Here is a 26,388-nt window from a genome sequence, read left to right on the forward strand (position 1 = left end):
GTTCAAAGGAAGAAAGACAGCCGATAGAGAATTGAGAACTAGACACGCCTTGTTACAGAGGAACAATGCAGAGAGAAAATTGGGGACCAGGCTTTATTATGAACAACGAAAAATTAAAAACGGCGTTTAAATATTGATGGACTATCAGTTCTAAAAGCAAAACTTGTTTCAATATAAATTAATGGCATATTCCATGTAAATCATTCAGGCCTGTGTACCAACATGGTTACATTACTTTTTCCTACTTATATTTCTGCTAGCTCCTATGTCATCTTAAATGTCCAAATGTGATTTCTACTAAAACTAAGTTATAGTCATCGTTCTGTTATTGTAAGTTGTCGCTATTACTAAATTCTCACTGTCTTTCCTAACACACTCAAAGAATTTAAATAGCAACAAAATGGAAAGTCTTGGATGGAATAATGACACTCTTATGAAAAAGCTTGACTGTTACTAACCATATAACAGACATGTTGAGTTGTAGATACACACAACAAAAAGACTGTCAAACAAGTAAGATTTCAATCAAAAACACTTTCATCAGAGTAAGACACCCCCCCCCCCTCCACACACACACACACACACACACACAAATGAGCAACTCACACACACACTACCACAGTCTCTGACTGCCGAGGCCAGACAGAGAGCAGCAGCGAATGATGGGAGATGCAATCTCAGTGGCGGGGATAAGGAGGAGAGTGGGGTGGGGGAGGGACAGCAGGATACGAGTGCGGGATGGTAAGTGTTGCTTGTGCGAGCATACAGAGACAAGGTGGAGGGAGAGAGTAGGGGAGCTAGATGCAGTCAGAAAATTAGACAGACGGCGGGCAGCAGAAAATGAGAGAAGTATAAAGACTGTGGTTATGTTGGTGGAATAGAAGGCTGTGTAGTACTGGAGTGGGAACAGGGAAGAAAATTAGTTGGGTGTAAACAAGGACTTACAACGGTTGAGGCCATGAAACTTAAAGGAACATAGAATATATTGCAGGAAGAGTTCATTCCCACCTGCGCAATTCAGGAAAGCTGGTGTTTGAAGGAAGGATCCAAGGGGCAAGAACTGAAAAGCAATCATTAAATTAAGAAACATGTTGGGCAGTGTGTTCAGCAACTTGGTGGTCCAGCTGTTTCTTGGCCACGGTTTATCAGTGGTCATTCATGCTGACTGACAGCTTGTCGGTTGTCACATCATGCCGACATAGAACGCAACACAGTGCTGCCTCTGATGGTGCAGGTAATGCTTGTGACTGGACTGGAGTAGGCGGTGGTGGGGCAACGCATGGGACAGGTCCTATATCAAGGTCGATTACAATTGTGTGTGTATATATATATATATATATATATATATATATATATATATATATATATATATATATATGAGCCATGAGGCAAGGGGTTGGGATCAGGATTTATCAGGAGTTGTGTAGGGATGGATGAGGATATTGTGTAGGTTCAGCGGACAGCAGGATACCACGCAGTTATAGTGTGTGTGTGTGTGTGAGAGAGAGAGAGAGAGAGAGAGAGAGAGACAGAGAGAGAGAGAGGGGGGGGGGGTATTCTTCTGAAGGCCTTTTTGGCCAAAACCTTACTTCTTTGACATTATTTTGTTGTGCCTACCTGTGACTCAACATCTCTGCCATATGGTGAGTAGGAATCTATTGTTTTCATAACATGTCAACAAAATGGAAAGGATAGATTGCTAGTTATCATAGGGAGGTGGTGTTGAGGTGCAGGCAGGCACAATCAAAGAGACAGCAAAATATTTAACTTTCTGGCAAGTCCATCCCCCCCCCCCCCCACACACACACATACATACTACTACTGTCTTTGGGAGCTGGAGTGTGATTCCAGTGGGCATCAAATGGCCGATTATAACCCATTATCATTCTAAGCTCTTGAAGTGTGCATTGACAGTAGTTACTGACAGCCTGGGTATTTACACTATGCCATGATGTGTGCAATATGTGTACATTATTTGACCAAATTCCAAATTTCTGACATAAGCGTCCATGAAGTGGATTTACAGTTTAATGGCCGACATACTTTTTAGCTACGGTAAACCTGCGACAGTATGTACTTCGAAAAGAAGTTATGTATTCCCAAACTGGTGGTGTTCTAACATAACATGAATTATCTGTCATTAATAATGAAATTTCTCTGTATTCTAGATTTTTCAGCTATAGACCCTGGACCGAAAATCATTTAAACTGATAAAATGAAGTCACCCGACATTGGTTGGTTAGTTGATTTGGGGGAGGAGCCCAAACAGCGATGTCATCAGTCCAACTGGATTACGGAAGAATGAGGAAGGAAGATGGCTATGCCCCTTCAGAGGAACCATCCCAGCATGTTTCTTAAGTGATTTAGGGAAACTGCGGGAAACCTAAATTAGGATGGCAAGACAGGTTTGAACCATCGTCCTCATCTGACATTGCTTATGAAACCAACAGCTGACAGTAATCCATCAACATACTGTGAAAGTAGGCTACCAAGAGAGCTGTTAAAGTAAACAGGTCAAAAAACCAAATCTGTAGGTAATATCACATCTCAAGTTTGTTGTACTGGCATTTGTTTTAAAGATGCTCAGAAAATTCTCTCCACATATACAGTTCGGAGACGAAAAATTAGACATCACTGCATAACGCCATACAAAGTGTATAAACTGTACACTAGTTTAAAATAAAATTGCCTTTTGTATGTTGTTAGGGCAGTTCTGAAACTTCCTGGGAGATTAAAACTGTGTGCCGAACCGAGACTCAAACTCGGGACCTCGCAGTAGAGCTTCTGTAAAGTTTGGAAGGTAGGAGATAGGTACTGGCAGAAGTAAAGCTGTGGGGACGGGGCGCGAGACGTGCTTGGGTAGCTCAGTTGGTAGAGCACTTGCCCACGAAAGGCAAAGGTCCCGAGTTCGAGTCTCGGTCCGGCACACAGTTTTAATCTGCCAGGAAGTTTCATATCCGCGCACACTCCACCGCAGAATGGAAATCTCATTCTGGAGGGCAGCTCTGTTTATTATAAAGAAGCATATTATGTACTATACTGGTCTGATATCAATTTTATAAGTAAAAGAAACTTACACCTTATCTTCTGTTTTGTCCATGCCATATGCCAATGCAGCAGCTGTCGGCTCGTTAATGACACGCAACACATTCAAGCCTGCAATCTGACCAGCGTCCTTCGTTGCCTGAAATAGAGAATGCATTCGGTTTCAGACTTACAACTATTTTGAGTAATCATTATTTATAATGTCTGCACACTCAGAAAATTCTCTCTTCATACATAATTCAGAGACGAAAAATAAGACATCATTGCAGTAGTTCATACAAACTATGGTACTTTAAGAATTTTTGTAAAGTATGATGCGGTGTGAAACACAATCTTTACCTGACGCTGCGAGTCATTGAAGTAAGCAGGCACAGTTATCACAGCATTCTTAACTGATGTATTGAGGTAACTTTCTGCAGTTTCTTTCATTTTCATTAAAACAAATGCTCCAATTTGACTTGGAGAGTACATTTTCTTATCACTGCCCTCTACCCATGCATCACCATTTGATGCCTTAACTATCTTATACGAAACTGTTTTCCTGCAAAAGTAAGTATTTGTAAATGTAAACAGTTTACGGTTATCACAATGCAAGAGGTACTCATGAGTGGTCATCACATTTAAAATGTCCATGTATTTTGAATTAACATACAAAAGGTATTCTGTCTCACTCACACTGACTTGTCAAGACCAGAAATTTATTTGTGAAGTCACTAGAATGAAGTAATTATGCGACATTTTATTAGCATATTTGCAAAACATGAACAGGAACAGCTGCAAACTGATATGCTACGGTATTATTTCCAGAATAGGTTTTAATTAGCATACTGTTTCATAAAAAAGGTGAAGTGTAATCAGAAAGTCGGTTTGAGATGCGCCATGTTTTACTCGGCATGTCCTAATGGAAGTGGTACAGTATGCCTTCCCCTGACTTTAACTAACTTATTGTTATTTAGGCAGACTGACATTTTAAAATGAACATCAAAACATGATGAAATTTCACATTAACAAACACTGTGAAAGGTGATAACTGATGTACAGATCCTAAAAGTGATCGGAGATAGAAACTCAAACTGCGGATCTTCTAGTACTGATGCACTGAGACACACAATCATTTCATATTGTGAGATTCTCATGGGGGATTTAATAGTTTTTCTGTTGACAAGGTAATGCCAACAATGGCTGAATAATGTGAAGTAGTTTTTGTGTGCCCATAGAAAAAGAGGAGAGTTCTATTATTTTGTTTCATTTATCAGTAGAGTACTTGGTATAAACTGTTTGTATAAAACTGAATATTTTCTGTAATGTGTGTTCTATAAGTGAAACTTTCTTTGAAAATATTAGTTAAAGTAGTCCAGTTATTTTGTTCTAAGGCAATTTCATGGGAATGATGAGCAAGTCCCTTTAGTACAGGGCACAATAACTTTGTGATGCACGCAGACACATTTTGTTGATATATGTAGTGCCAAAAGACAGCCGTCTACTGTGTGTGAAGCTTTCACTCTTCAAACTACGAAAGAAAAATGTTTCTGTCCGAAACTTTGCAGTTAATAATGCAAGTTGCATTCATTGCAAGTCAACGAAGTTGTGCCATGGAACTGTTACCTTCCACGTAAAGGTAAAGGAAAGAAAAGCAGGAGAGAGTAGAGAATATGCAATAAAGGTGTTCAACTAAAAATAGCACAAACTTCCAAAACCGGCTGTGTATGTTCAACACACAGTAAAGCTACAAGTAGTGAAGTTAAGTATTACAGTTCAATTTGGTTTGTGGCTTCTGAATTGCTCTTAATAATCAAGTACAACAAATGAAAAAAAAAAAAATCTTACTTTCTAAGAAACAGTAGCAAACGTGGAAGAATAGACAAAGAAACCAACAGGAAAATTGAAAGTAAGTAGTGAAGGTGTAGGAAGGGAAAGAAATACCAGCATAAAAGAGAAAAGTAACTCAAATGGAAAAGCTGGACAGAAATAAGATGGGAAAGAGACATGAAAACACTGGCAGTACTTGAGGCAGATTATAGTTTATTATCCACCAATGACAAGATCATTAAAGATAGAGCACAAGATCACATAATTAAAGGACTGAAAAGGAAAACTACCTTGTCCCTTCCAATGAAACCATCCAAGTGATTTCTTTGATTTGTTAAGAAAAATCACAGAGTCAAAATTAGATTGATCAAATGGGGAAGCAATCCTTCCACCTTTCATTTTGAGTACAGATAGTAGCATTAGTTTAGTTGGCAATATGTCAGTAGGTTCAAAAAATAAGGTATAATTTCTCTTTACAAGACTATACTGACATAACTGGACTTTGTTTTAATCCTAATCAACAGCAAAATTTGCTAAATGTAACCCAACCACATAAATACGTCGTCGTTCGAAATTCATCTAGAGAGTAGGAGTTGTCGTATAGGAAGAATTACAACATCCATTAAGACCTTTTATTGACAAGGGAGCTGGTCAAATATTTTTATGCCTATGCCTGTGCACTTTGCTCCATTCAAACAATTATTCTTCCTGCACTCCGTACATGACAGAAGGGAAGAAACCCTACTAACTGGTACCCTCCGGCTTGCACTTTACAGTGGATCACAGGGTATAGATGTAGATTCTGTGCAACAGTGAAGTTAAGTTGTAAGCAACTGTCCTGATATATTAATACATGTCCAGGGAAATGGCAGATGCCATAGTTAACAGTTATTAATACCGTCCCACTGCCTTTCTTACAGAGAAAGGACACACATTGCCTGACAAAAAAAGTTAAGCCCCTGAAGAGGCAGTGGAAAGAAAATGAGACCTCAGTGGTTGAAAAGGTACAGAACTTTATTTTATTTACTACAATATCAAGTCAAATTTGCAAATAATTTGGCAGTAGGAACCCACTTATCAGGATGATAAGTGTTACACAGCCACAGTATCCTCTCCCGAGGCAAGCTGGCCTTCAACTGTTGTGGCCACTCCTTGATACTGTCACTGCATCACCGTTTATGTCTAAGCTAGTCCCACAAATTTTATCGGAGACAGATTTTGGGTTCTTGCAGACCACAGTAAAGCCTCAACATCAAGCAGACAGCTCAAAGATACACACTTCATTTGTGGACAAGCATTGTACTGTTGAGAAATTGCCACCACGATAATGTGACACGAGAGGTAACATACGTGAATGCTGGATGTCCCTGACATAGCATTGTGCCCCCCAGAGTTCCCTCAATTACTACCAGTCCAGACTAAGTAACACCTGATGGCTCTCCTCACCAGGTTGCAACAGTCATCAGGGTTAGCACAGATTTGTGATCCACCATTGAACACAATATGAAACCCTTCACAGCAGGCCTGCTTCCCAGTCATAGCACCACTCGTAAACAGTTGCTTGTGTTGAGGTGTTAGCAGCAGCCTACATGTGACTATAATTCCCTAGTATAGCTGCTCCTAATCTCTGACCAATGCTCTAAGATGACATACAAAGTTGTAGGGAGTCCATTACCTATTCTCTTATGGCAGGCGCAGATGTGAAGGGGTTAGAATGTGCTTGGTGCCTAATACAGCAATCCTCTATTGGGGGTAGTGGTTAGCTAGAATCCTTAAGACAAGTATGCCTCTCACTGAGTTTCCTTGCAGTCCAACACTGGACTTCTGTAACATCTGAATTCCCCCACAAGTCCAGATATTGCACAATTCAATAAGCCTGCCAAATGGAGACCCACACTGAAGCCCTTTCCTTATACGATCACGCACCATCTCTGTGTCCTTCACACATCTGGCACTTTTCACAACCCTTTTACAGGATGGGTGAGAAGTAACTAGGTACTGAAACTGACATAACTTTTATCCTGCAGAGTTATTTACTTGAAATTAATTATATACAACTATATGAGAATATCAGGCGTACATTAAAAGTCCATTAAATTTTAATGTAGGGACCTTGGCATCAACCAATCGTCTCAAACAATCTGGAATGGAATACACAGCTTTTTGGAGGAAGTTGTGTGAGATGTTGATAAGAATAAGAAACATCCTGAATCCGTACTTCCGATCTGTCCGATGTGAAAGTTTTGTCTGGTACACCTCTTTTGCCCAGCCCCATAAAAAGTCAGGTCTGGACTTCTTGCAGGCCATTCGTGATGTCCATATCTCCCCAGGAAATGTCCCACACAACAATTGCAAAGATACATGGTACTCCGTCTTGCATGAAGATACTGAATATATTATTTTCCCATCCAGATATCATGGACCAAATGTGATCATGAAGTATTTGAAGGTAGCATTCCCCGTTCACTGCGTCAAAGGTAGTGTTCCCTGTTCATTGTGTCACAGCCGACATATGGGCCAACGACATTCGTAGCTGATATGCCACACCGCATGGTCACTTTTGGACGAGAATACATCCTCTACACCGTAACATCAGCATCCTGTGACGCCCAGTATTGGCAACAGTGCTGACTGATGAAACTTATCAAGAAATATGGCCTCATCACTCCAGAAGGTGATGTGATACAATTGGAGCCAATCTTAGTGCCAATCCAATACCAACACCCCATTCTCCATCCTGCAATCACAGTCTTCCAGTGTCAGCTGCTGCACGTAATGGGATTTCCATGCTCAAAAGTTTAATTTTTTATAAAATACTTGATGCACAGGTGCCCCACGAGTCCATTTTCACATGCTGCAGGCTGTATCAATTTCTTCACGCTATCACTGCACGAGTTCTGCAGAATTGTCACATTCTCAGAACACCAATGACATGGATGGATCACCTGTTTTCACTGCATTCTTCACCAAATCTGTGGTCATTATCTTCGAATGACAATTTTTTATTGCCTCCAGATGAACTGATTCATTTCTTCCCTTCACTGTATGCCAGCAACTCTCCAAAAGAACAATCAAATTTCACACTTCAAACTATGAAGCAATCCATGCAGTCAGCCATCTTTCTCACTGTCGAGTGTACCACCTCGGTATTACGCGGTATGGAAAATCACTATACTATTTAATGTTCTGTGTATCTGCACTGTTTCCAGTATTATTCAACCAATATCAATTCAATGATACATAGTTACTTCCCGGCCACCATCATATTCTACCTAGCTTGGTACCCAACACTAACACTAATGCATTCTGACAGCCGTTCTGTATGCCAGAGTGCCAAAACTCTTTAATCATTTGCACACCCACTGGTGGTGGTTGTACGTAAGGCATTACATTGATATCTGACCATGTCTTCTGATGTGCTTCACTTTCTCTTGTCAGCCAGTGTGGTCTGCAACTAAATCACAGGCAAGGACTACTGGGAACAGAACAAACTACTGGCATTCTACAGGGTAGAGCATACAACATTATGTCCCTTAATTCGACATGTAGGTTAGAGAACTTGAAATGGGAGAGATTGAAGTGGAATTAGTGTAATGGCACAAATAAAAAGATTTATTGCTAGATGAGTACAGGGTTATCAACAAAATTTGAAATGGACAATATAAGAGTATGCCTAATAATGAACAAAAATAAATAAATAAATAAATAATATGATTGCAGGTTAACAACTATGAATACCACAGTGAATGTATTTCTGTTACCGAGAAAGAGACAAAGCCTCACAGAAATAAAAATATGTACGCAGACTAGTTCCGCAGATGGAGATTGAAGAATTTATGATGAAATAAAATAAGTGATTTAGTAATTTTACGGGAGATGAAAACTGAAATGGTATTCAGTAATAAGAAAAGGAAGGAAGGAAGGAAATATATTAGTGGAAAATGGACTGGAGTAATGAACTGGAAGACAGAAGCAACATGGGAGAATTTTGCACTGAGTGTGCATTGTGAAGCGGAAGGTGGCAACATTCTGTCCTTATCTGTGCCTACTGACAATTCAATGCCACCACTGTACAGTGAGTGGTTACTTTTAATCCTTTCATTATTTACCATTACATTATAAAATAAAATTGAAACCATCCAGTGTCTCGTTGTCTCTTCTACATGTAGGCCTACATCCTTCTTTCTCAATTCTTAAACCAACTAACAATGATTAAATGTGTGCGCTCTGTGCTAAATTCTACCAGGCAATTTCCCTTTAATTACTTTCTCACAGCCCATATTCTGTTAAAAGCAAACACTCCCTCACACAGTATAGCTGTAAATGATATCAATCCATTGAATGGTAGAGACTTTATACACCGGTGTAGAACTTTCTGGCACTCCCAGCAAAAACAACACATTCATGAAAGATCTTTAATGTGCGGCAACAATTACACTGCTTATTTTGGCAATACAAAAGTATATATACAAATTCATCAAATATAGCAAGGTAATTTTCAAACACAGAACATCAAAAGACAAGAATACCCACGCTACTATATGGAAAAAGAGACCATATAGCACTCAGTGGCCTTGCAGTAACTTAGAATTCGGGAAAATATAATGCAGTAACATTTATACTTGCTTTCCAGAATACAACTACTAGATGATATTTTTCATCAAGAAAGGCTAAGCTTTCACATATAATACTGGTCGTCAAAAATTGTTTGCTCTTGTTCAGAGTGTGTGGTAGCCAGGATCCTAAGAGCACAGGTTAAACTGCACCATCTGAAAAGCACGATTATAAATTTCACTGCTGTTGTGCAGCGAACATTTCATGGGTTACCTGGCTGAATACATGTTCCATAGAGCACTTCAACATTTCCATAAAAAAGCTGAATATGTGTGAAAATGCTCAAGAATTCACCTCAACTTTTTTTAAAGGATAATTATACTTTTCGCCATTGTTATTGCATAATTTGTAATCTATGAAAGTATTATGATAAATATGAAAAAATAACCTCAAAAAAATTGGTCTTGTTTTAGTGTGCATTACTCTTTCAGATGCATCAAATACGAATGTGCCGGTAAAATTTTAAATGATGGCATAAATGGTTGACCTGCTGAGCTTGAAATTTTTCTGAGTGGCTGGTTCTCAAAGTGTTAAGTTTCGAAAGCATCAAACGACCCACAATTTAAGAAATTCATAGCACATCCTCACACGTAACATATTTCGTCTTGCATAAAAGGAAATTTACTATGTAATGCTTTTCAAACCACGGTTCACAATATTTTCTTGCAACTTGTTAGAAACAAACAGTTCTGACATCACGTTCATCAAAAGCACTTTGCTGTTATTGTAGTATTATATACTCTTAATCTTAAAGCCTTGGCACATTTTGCTGTTGCCAGACACTTTTATGTCCACTGTGTTTTGTTCCAAACAGTGCAGTTTCTTTGCAATTAAAGTTTTATTTTGGTGTTATTCTCTCGTTTTATGTTTTATTGCTACAGTATTATTCTGCAGTAGTAAGATAAAAGTAAAATTATTCTACAGAAATTTAACTGAAAACTAAGAAACGAAAAATTTCCAAAATCCTCAAGAATTCTTGGTTGTTTCCCAAATTTGTCAACACCACAGTTTGATCCCGTCTGCATTGTTACTTTGTGCCAGGGAGGGCTCTCAACATGGGAAGTGTCCAGGGGTCTCTGAGTGAACCACAGCAATGTTGTCCAGACATGGAGGAGATACAGAGACAGGAATCGTCGATGAAATGCCTCACTCAGGCCGCCCAAAGGTTACTACTGCAGTCAATGACCATTACCTACAGATTGTGGCTCGGAGGAACACTGACAGCAACGCCACCATGTTGAATAATGCTTTCGTGCAGCCACAGGACATCCTGTTACGATTCAAACTGTGCGCAATAGGCTGCATGATGCACAACTTCACTCCTGACGTAAATGGCGAGGTCGATCTTTGCAACCATGACACCATGCAGCATGGTACAGATAGGCCCAACAACATGCCGAATGGACTGCTCAGGAATGGCATCACGTTCTCTTCACCAGTCGGAGATGTGTTTGGAGACAACCCAGTCGGGCTGAAGGCCTTAGACACACTATCCAGTGAGTGCAGCAAGCTGGAGGTGTCCTGCTGATTTGGAGTGGCATTATGTGGAGACGATGTAAGCTGCTGGTTGTCACGGAAGGGGGGGGGGGGGGGGGGGGTGCGGAAATGACGTTTATATTGATCACAATTATTCCAATTTTCCGTATAGGTTACAAAATCGAGGTGAAGCAAAACTTTTTTTGATGTGTGTATTTAATCTGTATGGCTATATACGTTGTGCCAGCAGTGGGGATCATAACTCCAGACGTGGGCCACCGTTGCTGGTGGAGGATCAACATATCTGGAAAGACGAGATGGTAGTTCGGATGCTCCAGGTACCAGCGGATGCATAATGCTTAAGCGCTCAACTGTTGTTGGTGCAGAGCACACTTCGTGGAACCCCTGCCTCTGCTAGGAGACTGATCATGGGGCTAGTCCGAAAGGCACCAGTTAACAGTCATACCCCACAGTGGTGTATCGGGTTCAGCATCTGTAACATCAGAGGCAACTTTGAGCCATATGCGAGACTCCCGTAATCTAGGACAGGACAGGACCAATGCTGAATAAAGCCGTATCAGAGTAGAGTGGTCCATGCCCCAAATGGCGGTACTGAGACATCGAAGAGCACTAAGGTGAGATCAACATGCACTATTTAGTTGACAAAGGTGGGGAAGCCATGTCAATTGGGCATCAAAGACCAGTCCCAAAAAATATTAGAGTCAGTCACAAGGAGGAACTAGCTACAGCAACAACAGAAATGGATAACACAGCCAAAAACTGGAACCATGACGAAGAGCCCAAGATTGCACTATGTATTGCTCCCTGCAGTCTGCATTCAACAACACCCATTAAGGCCAAACAAAATTAAACACAAAAATTATCAGTACACAAAGGGAGGACACCACAGATCCTGCAGCTGCCACCAGACCACTGACAGTCACTAAAAAGAGAGAGACACTCAAAACAGAATCCTGTGCAACTCCATCATCGTGCAGCTGGAAGGTGCCAACCTGTACCGAAGAAGTGCGACGTGGAAAGTTATGGATAAAAATCAGTGGCAGGCTGTAGAGGCCCCATTCATATAAAGCGGCAAGGATGTGGTGGCACTGTGTGGTATCAAAAGCTTTAGGCAGATCGAAAAAAGGTGTAGACCCTGGGCAAAAGCTGTTTGGATATCAGGTTCCAAGTGGGATAAATTATCTGCAGTATAGCAGCCTTGGGAAAAACCAAGTTGAAACCAAAAGGTCCAAAAGTTCAAGGATCCAATACAGATTTCAACTCAACATTTGTACAAGTGACTTGCAGAGCGCAGTCAGTTAACTGACTGGATGACAGTTATCTAATTTCAAAACTGGAACGACACTTTCTCGCCACTGGGAAGGGAATTCCCCCTCACTCCAGTTACTGTTAAAAAAAGGCAAGTATATGATATCTGCTAGCCACTGATAAGTGTTGAAGCAATTGGTTGTGCATCCGATCTGGTCCAGGAGCCATGTCTGAGCAGATGGCAAGGGAACTCGTAAATTGCCACTAACGGAACTGGGTGTTACAAGGCTCCAGGCAGCAGGGAAAGAAACAAAGGGAATTGTTCCAGACGGTGTTTGAGAAGACTGAATGTGGACAGTTAGTGGACCAATTCTGAGGCCTGGGTTAAATGCTCAGCAACGGCACCATTTTTGGAAATTCCTAGGACATCTACAACAGGACAACAGCCAAATATGCATCTGATCTTTGCCCACACCTGTCAAGAGGGAGTATGCAGCCCTATGGCAGAGATATATTGTCCCCTACAAATCTTTTGGGCCAAATAAGAGGCTGTTTAAAGGCCAGGGGTTGATCGACAGATGGATGCTGCTTGTAGCATCGGAGGGTGTGATTGTGGACTTTAATAACAGCAGCAATCTTGCTGGTCCACCAAGGGACAGTCTTCTGTGGGGAAGAATTTGAGGAAGAAGTAATCACAGAAGCAACTGCTGAAGGGATCATCAATGCCATCCTGTGGTGGAGCACTTGGGATGGCAGCTGAGGAAAAGCCCTCCCAATCCACATTACTAAAGGCCAAGGTCAGTGATGCTGGAGAAGAGATAAGATGATCGCAAATTGATCGCTGTTGCAAAAATTGTCATGAATTCTCCAATGAATGGAGGGGAGGAATCCAGGATTACAGAAGGAAATCTCAACGGCTGACTAAGTGCCATGTGTCACACCAAAGTGTGTCAGGGCCCCTGCATTGTGGAGACAGAGATGAAGCCCAGCCAGCAGGTCTTAACAAGTCTGCCCCAGTTAGTGCTGCCCCAGTTAGTGGTCACAATACCACCCAACAGATGGTTGGGGTGCCAAAACACCAAGAAGAAGGAAGGGGGAAGGGAGCTGTTTAAGGAGGGCAAGAACAGCAGCAGGCATAGGAGGCCAGTCGGGGGGGGGGATACAAAATATTGCATATTTTTACAGCAGAGTCTAAACAGATCTGAACAGCCACTGCTTCCAGCAAAGTATAAGGATGAACCCAAGAACTGTGTCCATGTGAACCAATGTACACTGGAGGCTCTCAAAGGATCAACCCAGTTCTGGCAGAAGGCTCAGAAACCACTATGTGTATCCATGAAACAAGATTCCTGCAATACAACGAAAGCTACATAGCAGAGAGAATGAAGAGACCAATTCTGGAAGATGGTGATAAGTGTTTCATCAGAGGAGAGTAGTATTAGAGGCTCGATGGCCACTGAAGAGGCCAGAATAGATCACTGTGCCAAGTCAGTGACCGTCAGAGGTAAGCATTGAGTGTCATCAATGGATGTATGATTGAATTCAGAGGGAGGGGGAGCAACACCCCATAGGATGTCAGAGAGGCTTTGTCCTGAACTTATGAGTCTGCTACTCCTCCTAAGGAGTGTGTGAGGAGATGTGGTAGCAAAGAGAGAGAGTCATAGGAATTGTAAGATATGAAAGAATGAGCAGCCTTGAGGCCCACAGAGCATTGGTCCTGTTCAAAATAAAAGGTTTCTTGTCCTGGAGACATTGGAGATGGGGATTTCTAGTGGGAGCCCCATCCTCTGTGGGTGCCAGAGAAGATTTCTTCTCTGGCTGAAGAGAAGGAGCGGTTCTGTGAGAGGAGGAAAGGGAAGAAAACAGGCCAAAGTTAATAAGGGAGGAGGAGGGGGGAAGAGGGTGGGGGGGTGGGGGGGGGGGGAGGAAGAGGAGGAAAGGATGAAACAGAAGCAAAGACAGACATTAAAGATATCAGGTGGAGATTGTCAAATTTCTGTCAGGCTTATGATTAGGATAAACAGTCAAGAGTTTTAAATTCTTGTACCTTCCTTTTCTTTTTATAGATCAGGTAACCTAATGAGCAAGGAGAATATGGACCAGAACAGTCCATGCACTTGGGCAGTGGAGCACAAGGATGCCCCACATGGAGAGGCAGCCGTAGCCACCACAAATAGGATTTACATCACATCGCGAAGATATGTGACCAAAATGGAGACACCGGAGGCAACACATTGGAAGTGAGATATAAGGCTTCATGTCGCAATAGTTAACTATAACTTTTTCCAGAAGGGTATCCCCTCAAAAGACATGATAAAAATGCCTGCATCAACATGATTCTCCTTCAAAAAAACCTCCCTAGACTTGCCAGATGAAATGAATGCTGCACCATGCCGGACCAGTCCCAGTTTCTTTGTCAGACTGAAAGAGGATGGCCCTTGGAAGATTATGGCCTGGGTCATATTTAAGGCCTGGTGAGGAGTGATGCTCACCATGATGTGTCCAAAGCACTTGAAAGCACAAAGGGACGTCGAATGACTGGCAGATGTTTTAACCAGTAGGGAACCAGGTCACATCTTAGTGAGTCAACTTCACCAAATTTTCTACAGAAAGGAGCAGCTTGGGAGCAGTTAAAGTCTCTCGTCTGTCCTGGTGCAGACCAAGTAATGGGGAAAGGATTTTGATCCAAGCCAGCAGGCCTGGCCCTCCTCCCAAAGGGTGGCCCTGGATGATGATGATGAGTTTGGTTGAGGGGGCGCTCGACATCACGGTCATCAGTGCCCTGACGAAAAATCAACAGGAAATCTCATGAGAGGGGACGAAGACTGTCCCCACATGCAGAGCAGTTTATAACGTACTAAAGTCTGCCACCCTTCCCCACCAGTTTGGGTGGCACTGGAGGGGAAGGGTGGGGAAGCAACTGTAAGAGAAGACAGATAACCGTTCCTGTTTGAAGATGCAGCCGTGGAAGAGTGGCCAGAAGCATGAAGCTTAGCACCCACTACTATCAGGGGCTCACCCCATGGGTGTACCCAGCCACGCCAAGGTCTACCTGCCATGGACTTTATTGCTGGAAGTTACAATGCCCCAAAATGATGAGCAACAACTCCTACACATACACAAGGCAGCTGGACTGGCTACATGTGGCCATGACCTATTGAGGTGGGATGGGGAGACTATCGTGGGGAAGGAGGAGGAGGGGGGGGGGAGAGGAGGAGGAGAGGAACCCACACCAGAGACACTAGGGAGTGGATTCGTCCCCAAATGACTCACACTATGGAAACAAGTTAAAAAGGGAAACACCAAAGAAGAAAGAGGGGGGTGGGAGCTAGGGTGGGAAGGATTGGATGTAGGGAAGGGAATGCAACCCAGCTCAAGATGGGGGGGGGGGGGGGGCGGCGGCCCTCACACCAGAGGTCACACCTCCAGAGCTCCTAACTGAGGGACCAATTGGCAATTTGGAAAGGTAACAGCTCAGGCAATCACCTCTCCCTGGGCCATGGCTGTACCATGAGGTATTCTCACAACCTACTTGTCGACCTGAGGCTGGGAATTAGTCACCTGTTACACGACAGACGCTTGGGAGGAGTGCACAGTGAGGAAGAAGAAACAAAGAATCATCAAACGCCGAAACACAGTAAGGATAGGGAAAAGATGTGTGGGGACTGTTCTGACGTCAGGCTACTGAAAGTGCAGACATGTTCCTGCAAATTTCCCCTCCCTAGGGACGGGACAAAAATAGGAGGATAGACATGCAGTACGAGAGGGAAAATGTGCTGCAAAAGCTGGGAGCCCATGGTAGCCAAACACAAACTCACCACAGAGTGGTGAGCCCCATTGGGGGACAGGTGCTCACCGTAATGTGTGTAAGTATGAATGTGTGATGGATGCTTGCTAGCTCAGCTTACTCTTTAGTGTGCGTGCCTGCCATCCAACACCGTCTCTATGTGGTATGTAGCAATCTATACTAATTCATGTACTTGTTATTGCAACACAGATTTTTCCTTGAAACTAGCGTAAAATCTGGGGTACCCTGCAGAGTTGTCACCACAACCCTTTCAAAAATAATAAACCTAATAATGATACAATGTAAGTGTTCCATCAATGCTCACTTTTCAATAACCATTTGCAGCAACACGGAGTTCACAAGAACTACACATGCTACTGCTTGATTAAAATTACTTGTTGGTTCACACTATACCTTGTAACTTAGTTCCTCTAACAAGAGCACTCAGTGTCACATAAGTGTGTTGATGCCAATGTGCCACAACAGCATCAGTTAGCATAGTGTTTGAATAGTGCAGCTTACAAATGTAATTTGTCGGCTACTAGTACTGGCGGCTGATTTAAAAGTTGTCGCCTGCAGCTGGAAAACTTGCATTCGGCCCTTGTTGGCAGCATGTTCCTTGTTATCCTAGCCTTAAGCAAGACAAGTGACTGCCTATGTGGCAATTATGCACAAGAAGTAACAAACACCAAAACAATGTTTTTAATCATCAGTGTAGTTCATATATTTACAGACAGAGGCATTACTAGTGCTATAAGTGGAGTGGCCATGTCCATCACAGTTTACCCTCAGGCTGAATATCTTCAATCATGATTTTTTTATTTATTTTATTTTTTGTAAGTTTGCCGCATTTATTAAAACAAAGTAATAAACCAATTTGGCTTGAGCCATATTTTATTCTCCACTAAATCATTAGATGCAACCATGATTCTGACCATATCAATTTAGCACAAGATGGAAATGAATTTTATTCCCATGACGACAACCCATTTGATCTTTAAGGCATTTCACTACTATGTAATGGAGAGAACCAAATGAAGAGCAGACCATAAGTAGCTCATTCTGTTCTCTTCTCTCATGTGAGCTATTTAAACATTTATATTAAACTGCCAGCCTCCCATTGAAGTCTGTCAAGTAGTAACTTCCCAAATACTCTTTAGTTTTCAGAATGTTCCATTATTCTGTTGTGGGGATACATTCTCACTCAGAAGGGTGTATATAAATGATGAGATGGATGTGTTGGTATACTTTTTGGAAATCCATTAGAGCAGATCAAAGATAAATGAAAATACTGTTGAATATGTGGATTTGAGAGTACTTTAAGTGTATGTCTGAGCATTCAACAGTATTTTGTTCATTTTCACGATTTTCTCAAATGACTGAGAATATTCTCAGAGTGGTGGGGGCAATACAGAGCAGGTGAGGTGGACCTATTCAGCCAGTCTCAAATACTGTGTCAATACTACTACTCCAAGTTAGAGGTATCATTGTGTTACCACACTGTCAACATGTGAGTCAGCCATTTCCAAAACTTTTATTAACTTCGACAAAGGAAAGACACACTGTCAAAGAATGTTAAAAGAAAACACTTTTGTAAACTTGTGTGATGTATGCTTCTCAACCGGATTATAACTAAGCACGGATTAAGTCATGTGTTTCTTATTTACACAAAATTTAGTACTCAAATAGTATCCAATGTACAGTAAATTATATGCACAGAAAAATTCAACTTTTAGAGAAGTGGCACAATTCTTACATGTCCTTCTGCACTTCAGCATCATTGAACCTTCTTCCAATAAGTCTCTTGGTTGCATAAAACGTATTTGCAGAATTAGTAACAGCTTGACGCTTTGCTGGCATTCCCACAAGTCTTTCGCCATCTGGAATATTTTATGGTGAATGGTTGTTAGTGACTACTAAATGATACTGACAATTATCAGCAAATAATATTTACCTCCAAATACCAAAAGAAGAATACTGTTACAACACAACCTACAATGATGCACGTGATTTATTTACAAATAATTCCTCAAACTTTCTGTTTGCACTCCAGACAAGATAGGACTGGAAGAAAACACTAAAGCAAGTATCACTGGTAAAAAACACTCCACCATACAAGTGTATTCAAAGCATTGACCATATCTCAAACAGATGAGTTAAAATGGAATGCCAAGTGTGAGGGGCGAGAGTTCATCATTACAGTCACAGTTCTGTCTCAACTAGTTCACCACAGTTTGATGATGTGTCAAATCTGCGTATCACTGTACCCCTCCTTACAAATAGTTGCAACTACCAAGTACCTGCATTCCAAATGCCACATTTAATTTTCACACTTTTCTTCAGTTATTTGATTAATACAATGGTTAAGACTTAGCGCATTTGAGCTAAAACACAAGATACAGCAGGTTAAATTTAGAGAGGTTAAATGTGTGCAATGTGCTCATGGAACAAACTAGGTAAATATTCCACAACAGTTATAGGCTACAAATAATGATAGTAACACCAGATTTAATTAAAACAATCATGTAAGCATATGAAGCATGAAAAGAAAAATTCATTACTGCTGTGTCAATAGAGGTGTCCAGGTGTCTAATTAGATAACAGGAAGACTAAAGCTGACCAAAGAACTGATAACAAAAAAAAAATACTAGGCTGAGTCATGGGTATAGCAGGTGGCAGATTTCAGTTTATTGGGGAACTGCTATCAGCCCATAAAGGAGATTGCTTACAAATAAATTGTGTAACTGTTTCTAGAGTATTGCTCAAGTGTGTGGGACCCATACCAAAAACGAGTAATGGGGGATATTAAACGTATATAGAGAAGGGCAGCGCAAATTGTCACAGGATTATTTAATCTGTGGGAGGGTGTCACAGAGAGAGACAGTGAACCGAGTTGGAAGAGACTCGATGATAGATGTAAACTATCTTGAGAACGTCAAAGTCCCAAGAACCAGCTTTAAAAGATGACTCTAGGAATATACAACAATTCCCTATATATTGCTCACATAGGGATTGTGAGGATGAGATTAGAATAATTACTGCACGCACAGGGCATTCAATCACTCATTCTTCCTGCGTTCCGTATACGAGTGAAACGGGACGAAATGCTAATAATTGGTACAATGGAATGTACCCTCTGCCACTCACCTCGTGATTGTTTGCAGAGAGTAGATGTAGAAGACACTTTGGTGGGCATGGTTGTAAGACAACAAAAAATATGACAAAGTAATACCTTTGAGGCAAAGAAGCTTAAAAACACAAAGGATAACTCTCGCAGATGTGCCAGCAACAGCATATGGAGATTCATATTTAAGTATTGCTTTCTGCTCCACGTTACAGGAGTCATATCGAACGTAAACACAAGTCATTTCAAGTTTAAATGCAGGAAAAACTACATCCCTTAGGAGGGAACGGTAATCATCATATCTTTAATATGCAATAATTCTTGGTGTATGGCAGTGTAACTTGTGGAGTACTACAATGCTGTGCTTTTGTATGACCTTTGATACACTTTCATTACCAGTCAATGATTTAGCAATGTCAACATAAACTATGAAATTCAACTTTTCTTACAAACACATTACACAATCTTCCATTTATCTCTACTAGTAAGCAATGTATTATAAAATGTTGGTCCACTTTTCTGAGCAGAGCTTTGCATGCACATCACATTTACGTATGTTTGTTAAGTGATGCTTTGGCTGAGCTAAAAAATAAGAGGAAAAAGCAGTTGTTCTGGCATTTCCCATAACCTTGCGAATAGTGCAGACCAGAAAATTTTATTTAAGAATCTAAATTGGTGTAGCATCTTCCTCATATGGCTAGTCTTACCTTACTAATTCACAAAAGAGGATCACACACTACACTGCAGTGGTGCATACAAACCACTAAACAGATCTACAACTGTTTCACGGCAATCTAATTTGCTTTCATAAGTGTGAAGAAACATAGAAATTTGTATTCATCTACATACATAACATAGCAAAAACTGAATAAGCACTATGACAAGGCAACAAAAAGTTAGACTTTTAATGTTTTGCAGTCCAAAACACTTGCAGACAAACATTCTAGCTTAGTGCATTCATTTCTTGATGTAATGCAGCCTGAGTCCACACATTTAACATGCTTTCAGAAGTGATAAAGTATTGTTCTAAGTAAACACATAACAAGCCTAACACTTGTGTAAATTTACTCCAACAGTAAAAATGGGGATTAACGGTACATTCTAAGACACACTGTAAGACACAGAATCTCAGATTATGAAGAAAAACTAATTATTCTAAATAGGTCTCCATTATTACGAGAATTATTCTTTTTAATTATGAGTTACCTGACACCAATACTGTGAGAGTGCAATGGCTGAGATCAGTCTGAAGACTATTTCAATGCACCTTTCCATGCTTAACTATCCCGTTTAACTCCCTGAACCTGTGACACTCTAAAACAACTTGTACTGCTTCCTGTAGTCAAACCTTTGTTTCCTTTTACAATGTTTACCCCTTCCCCTCCCACTCCCCTACACGACAAAATCACAATTCCTTGATGTTCCGGATTTAGCCTACAAACCTATGCCTTCTTTTAGTCCAGTTAAACTTTTTTCCCCCCTTTTAGTCAATTCAATTATCACTTCATCAGTTATTCAACCTACCCACCTAACTTTCAGCGTTCTTCCGTAGCATCGCATTTCAAAGGCTTCTATTCTCTCCTCTTTACTGTTTACGGTCCATTTCACTTGGGCGCACAACAATGTAGCCATCACTGCCTGTGCACCTATTACAACAAACCAAGTATGATTTACCGTATTGACTCGAATCTAAGCCGCACTTTTTTTCCGGTTTTTGTAATCCAAAAAACGCCTGCCGCTTAGAATCGAGTGCAAAGTAAGCGCAAGTTCCGAAAAATGTTGGTAGGTGCCACCACAACTAACTTCTGCCGTCGAATGTATGTAGCGCTACACAGGCATGCTTTGCAGGCACAAAGATAAATACTGGTGCCAAAACCTCTACGTCAGAAAATAAATTTAAAAAAAGGTGGAAGACGAGCTTTTTTTCTCCGCCCTGAGTTTTGATCACTGCATTTTCATAAATTATCCAACGAAGTAAATACAAATTCTGTATTGTTCATCTTCGAATGGGAACAGCATTTCATTTCAATGTACTACGAAAATCCGACTGACAAGGCTGTTTGGGATGTTTGTCAATATGGCCAACTCTACGTTCTGAATTTTTTCCTACCTGTGAGAAGAGATGGTTGCTAATAGGAACTTTTATGAATTGTGAATCACATGCACTATTCTCTTCATCATAAGAATAATACGAATATAAACATTTTGCCATGTATTCTTTCGTGTTTGCTGATATCTCATTTAAATCCTGTCTGCCTAATAAACTATGAAACTAGAGTGAGACAACAGTAAACGCAGAAGAATATACATATCATATCATGTTTATATTCGTATTATTCTTATGCCTAATGTGATAGTCAGAAATGAAACAAGGCAACTGACTGGATTTTTAAATCTAAGATGACTAATTTCTGTGCAGAATGTAATGTACTAAAGAGGCATCTGCAAAGATTTTCAAACGGAGAAAAATTTTCGCTAAATTCTCGTTCAGAACATCCTTCATATGCAGTCTATTATTTGGTTCTTGTTGATCATTATCAAAAAAAGCAGCAGTGTAAGTAACAACAAATAGCAGTCTCTTGCCATTGTTTTGCTAATGAGACGATTCCTCCCTTTTTAAGTGTTAGCTGCGGTAGCGTGCACAAAAATAAGTCATGCCACGAGCGGCGACAGATCATAAACACTCGGCCTTAACTCCGCTCAGCTCGTATAGCCCCTTTTGTCTGTAGGAAAGTTTGTTTCTATATGCGATGAGGATTCCTCTGACAGAGACATCATGTATACTACGCACACATTCACAGATCAACTTACCATTCATTCAGAAATCAACTTATAATGTGTTCAAAAACCGACAGGTATGCATTTCAAAGACATATGAATAATCGATAGACTACCGTGCGCTGGATGCTAGTCGCTTTGTGAAACAAGGTTTTTTCCCCCCTCAAGAATATGAATTTGGCTCTGGAGGCTGTCATGTGAAAACTGAAGCAAAATAAATAGTACACTTTTCAACAGAACAACTCGGAATAAGGTATTTGCAGATGACAGCTATGCTACGCTGGAAAACTGTAGTATTTGAATGCAAAGTGGCTACACTTGGCTTGGAAAAAAACAAATCCACACAAGGTGGAGAGACGTTGAGCAGACCGAAAGCTTTGAGAGAGTAAATTGGTTCAAGTATTTGGGCGACATGGTTACAGAAGATAATACAGTAACAAGAGGGACAAAGCAAGAATAGCTGCAGGTAACAGGTGTTATTATAGCTTCTTTTTTTATTATTATTATAGCTTCTGTAACATGTAGCAATCTTCTAACATTCCAAGACAGCTGAAGACATAAGTTTACGAAACAGTTATAAAACCAGTTGTGTATGGGTGCAGAACAAGGACAATAACACAACAGGTCAGAAATGTCAGAGATAGGAAGTACGACAGCCAAAGAAGGTGCTAACTGCAAAGTCAGATAAAAGCCACTCAGTGGGGAGATCGAGACTGCAATGGCTGGACGACATATCTGAGAAAGGTAGGAGTACAGACTGCATAAGGCTGGTGAAGTCAAAAGAGGATTAGATGACATAGGTGGTCAAACAAGGCCCCGTCTCATCATGAGCTGTAGTGCTGGAAAAGAAGGTCAATGTGATCCTCATTTTCCATCACTAAGATACAACTATCCATGGAAGTGCAATGCCTTTGTAAAATTGTATGGTGTTAATCCGTACAACTGAAAGCAGTAGCAAGATCACAGAAAATCCCAACATGATAATTTTTCTTTTTTGTCTCTGTCAGAACTGAGTTAGTGAGATACAATGTTTCATCTAAGGAGAAGTCTTCACAGAACGGCAAAACAACAGTGTCCTACACGATTAGATGTACAGGTTATTCCAGGCTAAGAAGAGTTATAGAGTAGCTGCACAGAACCAGTCTGAGCCATCAGAAATTTCTGGAACTTACTTTGCACTTACAGCTGATTATTATATTTGGATACGGCAGACCTTTCCTGTGGGAACCAACACAGATTTCGCAAGCACCAGTGGTGTTAATCCAGAAGATACAGAATGACGCTGTTGACTGAACACACATTTATGCAATGTTTATTGACATTTGGGCATCTCTTGACGTTTGGACAGCGTTTAATATAGCTCTGCACCCTAACATAGTATAGAAAATACATGCTTACAGAATATATGAATAAGTATGAGATTGGGTGCAATACTTTCCAGAGCATTACATTCGATTTAATTGGAAGATATCATTAGATATGCACGTGGCACATCATACAAAAGTGGAAAAATGTATAATAATCTGGTGGACAATGCTTTAAAAAGATTGTTTGTCAATTACATAGTTGGGGGACAGGGAGTTGACAGGGTCACTCAAGTGTTTACCAAACAAAGTAATGCATGTACAGTCTTAGACAAGTAAGTCCAAGTTGTTCATTTAAGGCAGCCAACAGAACTAGCCACCTGTCAAAGAGTTCCAAGTTAAGCCATACCCATGATTTGGTAACACAATTGAATACGGATGTCTCGCGAAAGTGTTGTCTTCTACAGCTGTTACAATGTTGTACGAGTTCGTGGTCCAACAGTAAATGTCACAAAATGTAGATACAAAGTAGCAAGTTCAAGTCCACACACTCGCTTACTTTTTAAACCACATTTCAGCCATGTGCTAGAGTTATTGTGTGATGAACCTCGACTGCAACAACATATGCACAGTATATGCTTGAGAGTTTCTTTGGTCCACTGTGGCCTTTGGTCACACGCCACCTCACCTCACATCAAGTGCCATACGACCAGGTGACCACGGTGCAGCGCTGTGAGAGTATTTATCACCTGTCATTTTCTTGTTTTCATTTTGATTTTTGTTGTTGTTGTACCAGAGTTGGGAGGCCACGACATTTGCCACAATTGCTTTTGTTTCTTGACTAGTTTCCTTCTTAATCTTTGCCTGTTATGATATTTTTACTGTTTCTGACCAATGGAGAGGAAAGAAAGAAAATATTTTACTATTGAAGCAATGGTCCAGATTTTGGAGAAAGTGGGTTCCTCCCCACAAATTGCAACTTTCAGTATGAACATTAAACACAATTGGAAAAAAAAAGAAAAGAAACAGAAAATACATCTAGTGCCAGAGGAAGTGCACCAAATGCCCAAAAACAAAAGTAATGGATGTTCTTTGTATGTGAATATTTGGATAAAATAACAAAACATTGGTCTGAGACATTAAGGGCAGCAGAATGTATTCCAGTTGATGTCATGCTTTTAAGGGACAAAGCACTTAAAGTGGTCAACATTCTTGGCACTGAGAATTTCAGCACCTCCAATGGCTGAACAGCCATGTTTAGAAGAAGATATGCCTGTTATAAAACTGTCTGTGGTGAATCAAATGATGCAGACAGTGGTACTGTGTAGCAGTAGATAAACAGAAAATTATCAAAGTCAACTGCAAATTATGAAGCCAAAAACATATTTAACATTGATGAAACTGGACTTTTTTAAATTTGTTGCCAAACAAAATATTGTCATTCAATGGTGATAAATGCTATGGTGGCAAACACGATAAATTAAGGCTAAAAGTGATGATGGGTGCAAATGTTGACTCCGAGGAGCTCAACCCCTTTGCAACAGGGAAATAACAAAAGCCTCATTTTGTAGATAAATGTTCACTTCCAGCTAGATATGATGCCAATCACAAAGCTTGTATGACCTCACATCTTTTTAGAAAGCTGTTAGCTACACCTGATGCAAAAATGGGGGTTCAAAACGGAAAAAACTTTCATTTGATCACTGTCCTGCACATCCTCTTAATGTGAACTTAAGAAATGTGCAGTTAGAATTTTTCCTAGCTAACAGCACAAGCAAATGCAGCCCAGGGAATTTTACACTCCACGTCATTTTATAGTAATAATCTCAGTGAAAGACGTGTCACTGATGGTCTCACATTAGCAGGATTTCAGTTCTGAAAGCACTGTATTTCACAGCTATGTTGTGGAAGGTTGGTTGGTTGGTTTGGGGGATTAAAGGGACCAGACTGCTACGGTCATCGGTCCCTTTGTCCAAATACAAAGAACACCCACAGAGAATAAAAACGAGGAACAGAAGAGACCACAGATGATACAGAACAAGAGAAACTGAGACAAAGACAAGACAAAACGAACTAAAACCACACAGTTTGACGGTGGTTGGCCGACCATAGAAAGAAAAAAGGAAAAGCCAACCACTTAGAAACACATTAAAAAATCAGTTTAAAATCATAGGCCAAAGGCCAGAATCAACACAAAACAACAAAATAAAACAGAAACACTCAGATTAAATGATAAAATCCCCCTGCCCAAATAAAACGTAAAACTAAGTCAGCCATAGTGGAGCTGTCTGTTAAAAGGGCAGGGAGCGTAGCAGGCAGCGCAAATGTCTGCCTGACCACAGCTAAAAGGGGGCAGGCCATCAAAATGTGGGCCACTGTCAAAGCCGCCCCACAGCGACATAGAGGAGGGTCCTCCTGGCGCAGTAAATAACTGTGTGTCAGCCGGGAGTGGCCAATGTGGAGCCGGCAAAGAACTACTGAGTCCCTGCGAGTGGCTCGCAGGGACGACTGCCACAAAGCCGTCGTCTCCTTGACAGCACGGAGTTTATTGCACATTGTCAGTTCGCGCCATTCATCGTCCCATAGCGCCAAGATTTTGCGGCGGAAGACTGCCCGCAAATCAGTCTCTGGGAGGCCAACGTCCAGAGATGGCTTACTGGTGGCCTCTTTCGCCAGGCGGTCAACATGTTCGTTACCTAGGATACCGACATGACCGGGGGTCCACACAAAGACCACAGAGCGGCCGCAACGGGCGAGAGTATGCAGAGACTCCTGGATAGCCATCACCAGACGAGAACGAGGGAAACACTGGTCGAGAGCTCGTAAACCGCTCAGGGAATCGCTACAGATAACGAAGGACTCACCTGAGCAGGAGCGGATATACTCTAGGGCACGAAAGATGGCGACCAGTTCAGCAGTGTAAACGCTGCAGCCATCTGGCAAGGAACATTGTTCGGAATGGTCCCCTAGAGTGAGCGCATATCCGACACGACCAGCAACCATCGAACCGTCAGTGTAAACAACAACAGAGCCCTGATACGTGGCCAGGATGGAATAAAAGCGGCAGCGGACGGCCTCTGGAGGGACTGAGTCCTTCGGGCCCCGTGCCAAGTCGAGCCGAAGGCAAGGGCGACGAACACACCATGGGGGTGTATGCAAAGTAGCCCGGAAAGGAGGTGGAA

The 26,388-nt window shown here is 41.2% G+C and overlaps 1 protein-coding gene across 1 annotated transcript in view; it reads right to left on the bottom strand.

The window, feature by feature from the left end:
* LOC126416157 (heat shock 70 kDa protein cognate 5) overlaps positions 1-26,388 on the bottom strand; it is an 87,834-nt gene that overhangs the window by 31,445 nt on the left and 30,001 nt on the right. Inside the window, exons 4-6 of the mRNA XM_050083712.1 lie at positions 17,757-17,880; positions 3,385-3,586; positions 3,078-3,184 (exon numbers count right to left, since the gene is read on the bottom strand). Of these exons, the coding sequence (XP_049939669.1) occupies positions 3,078-3,184; positions 3,385-3,586; positions 17,757-17,880 (433 nt within the window). The remainder of the gene's footprint in view (positions 1-3,077; positions 3,185-3,384; positions 3,587-17,756; positions 17,881-26,388) is intronic.

The sequence above is a fragment of the Schistocerca serialis genome, chromosome 8 (assembly GCF_023864345.2).
Source record: "Schistocerca serialis cubense isolate TAMUIC-IGC-003099 chromosome 8, iqSchSeri2.2, whole genome shotgun sequence".
In the NCBI taxonomy this organism is placed as follows: domain Eukaryota; kingdom Metazoa; phylum Arthropoda; class Insecta; order Orthoptera; family Acrididae; genus Schistocerca; species Schistocerca serialis.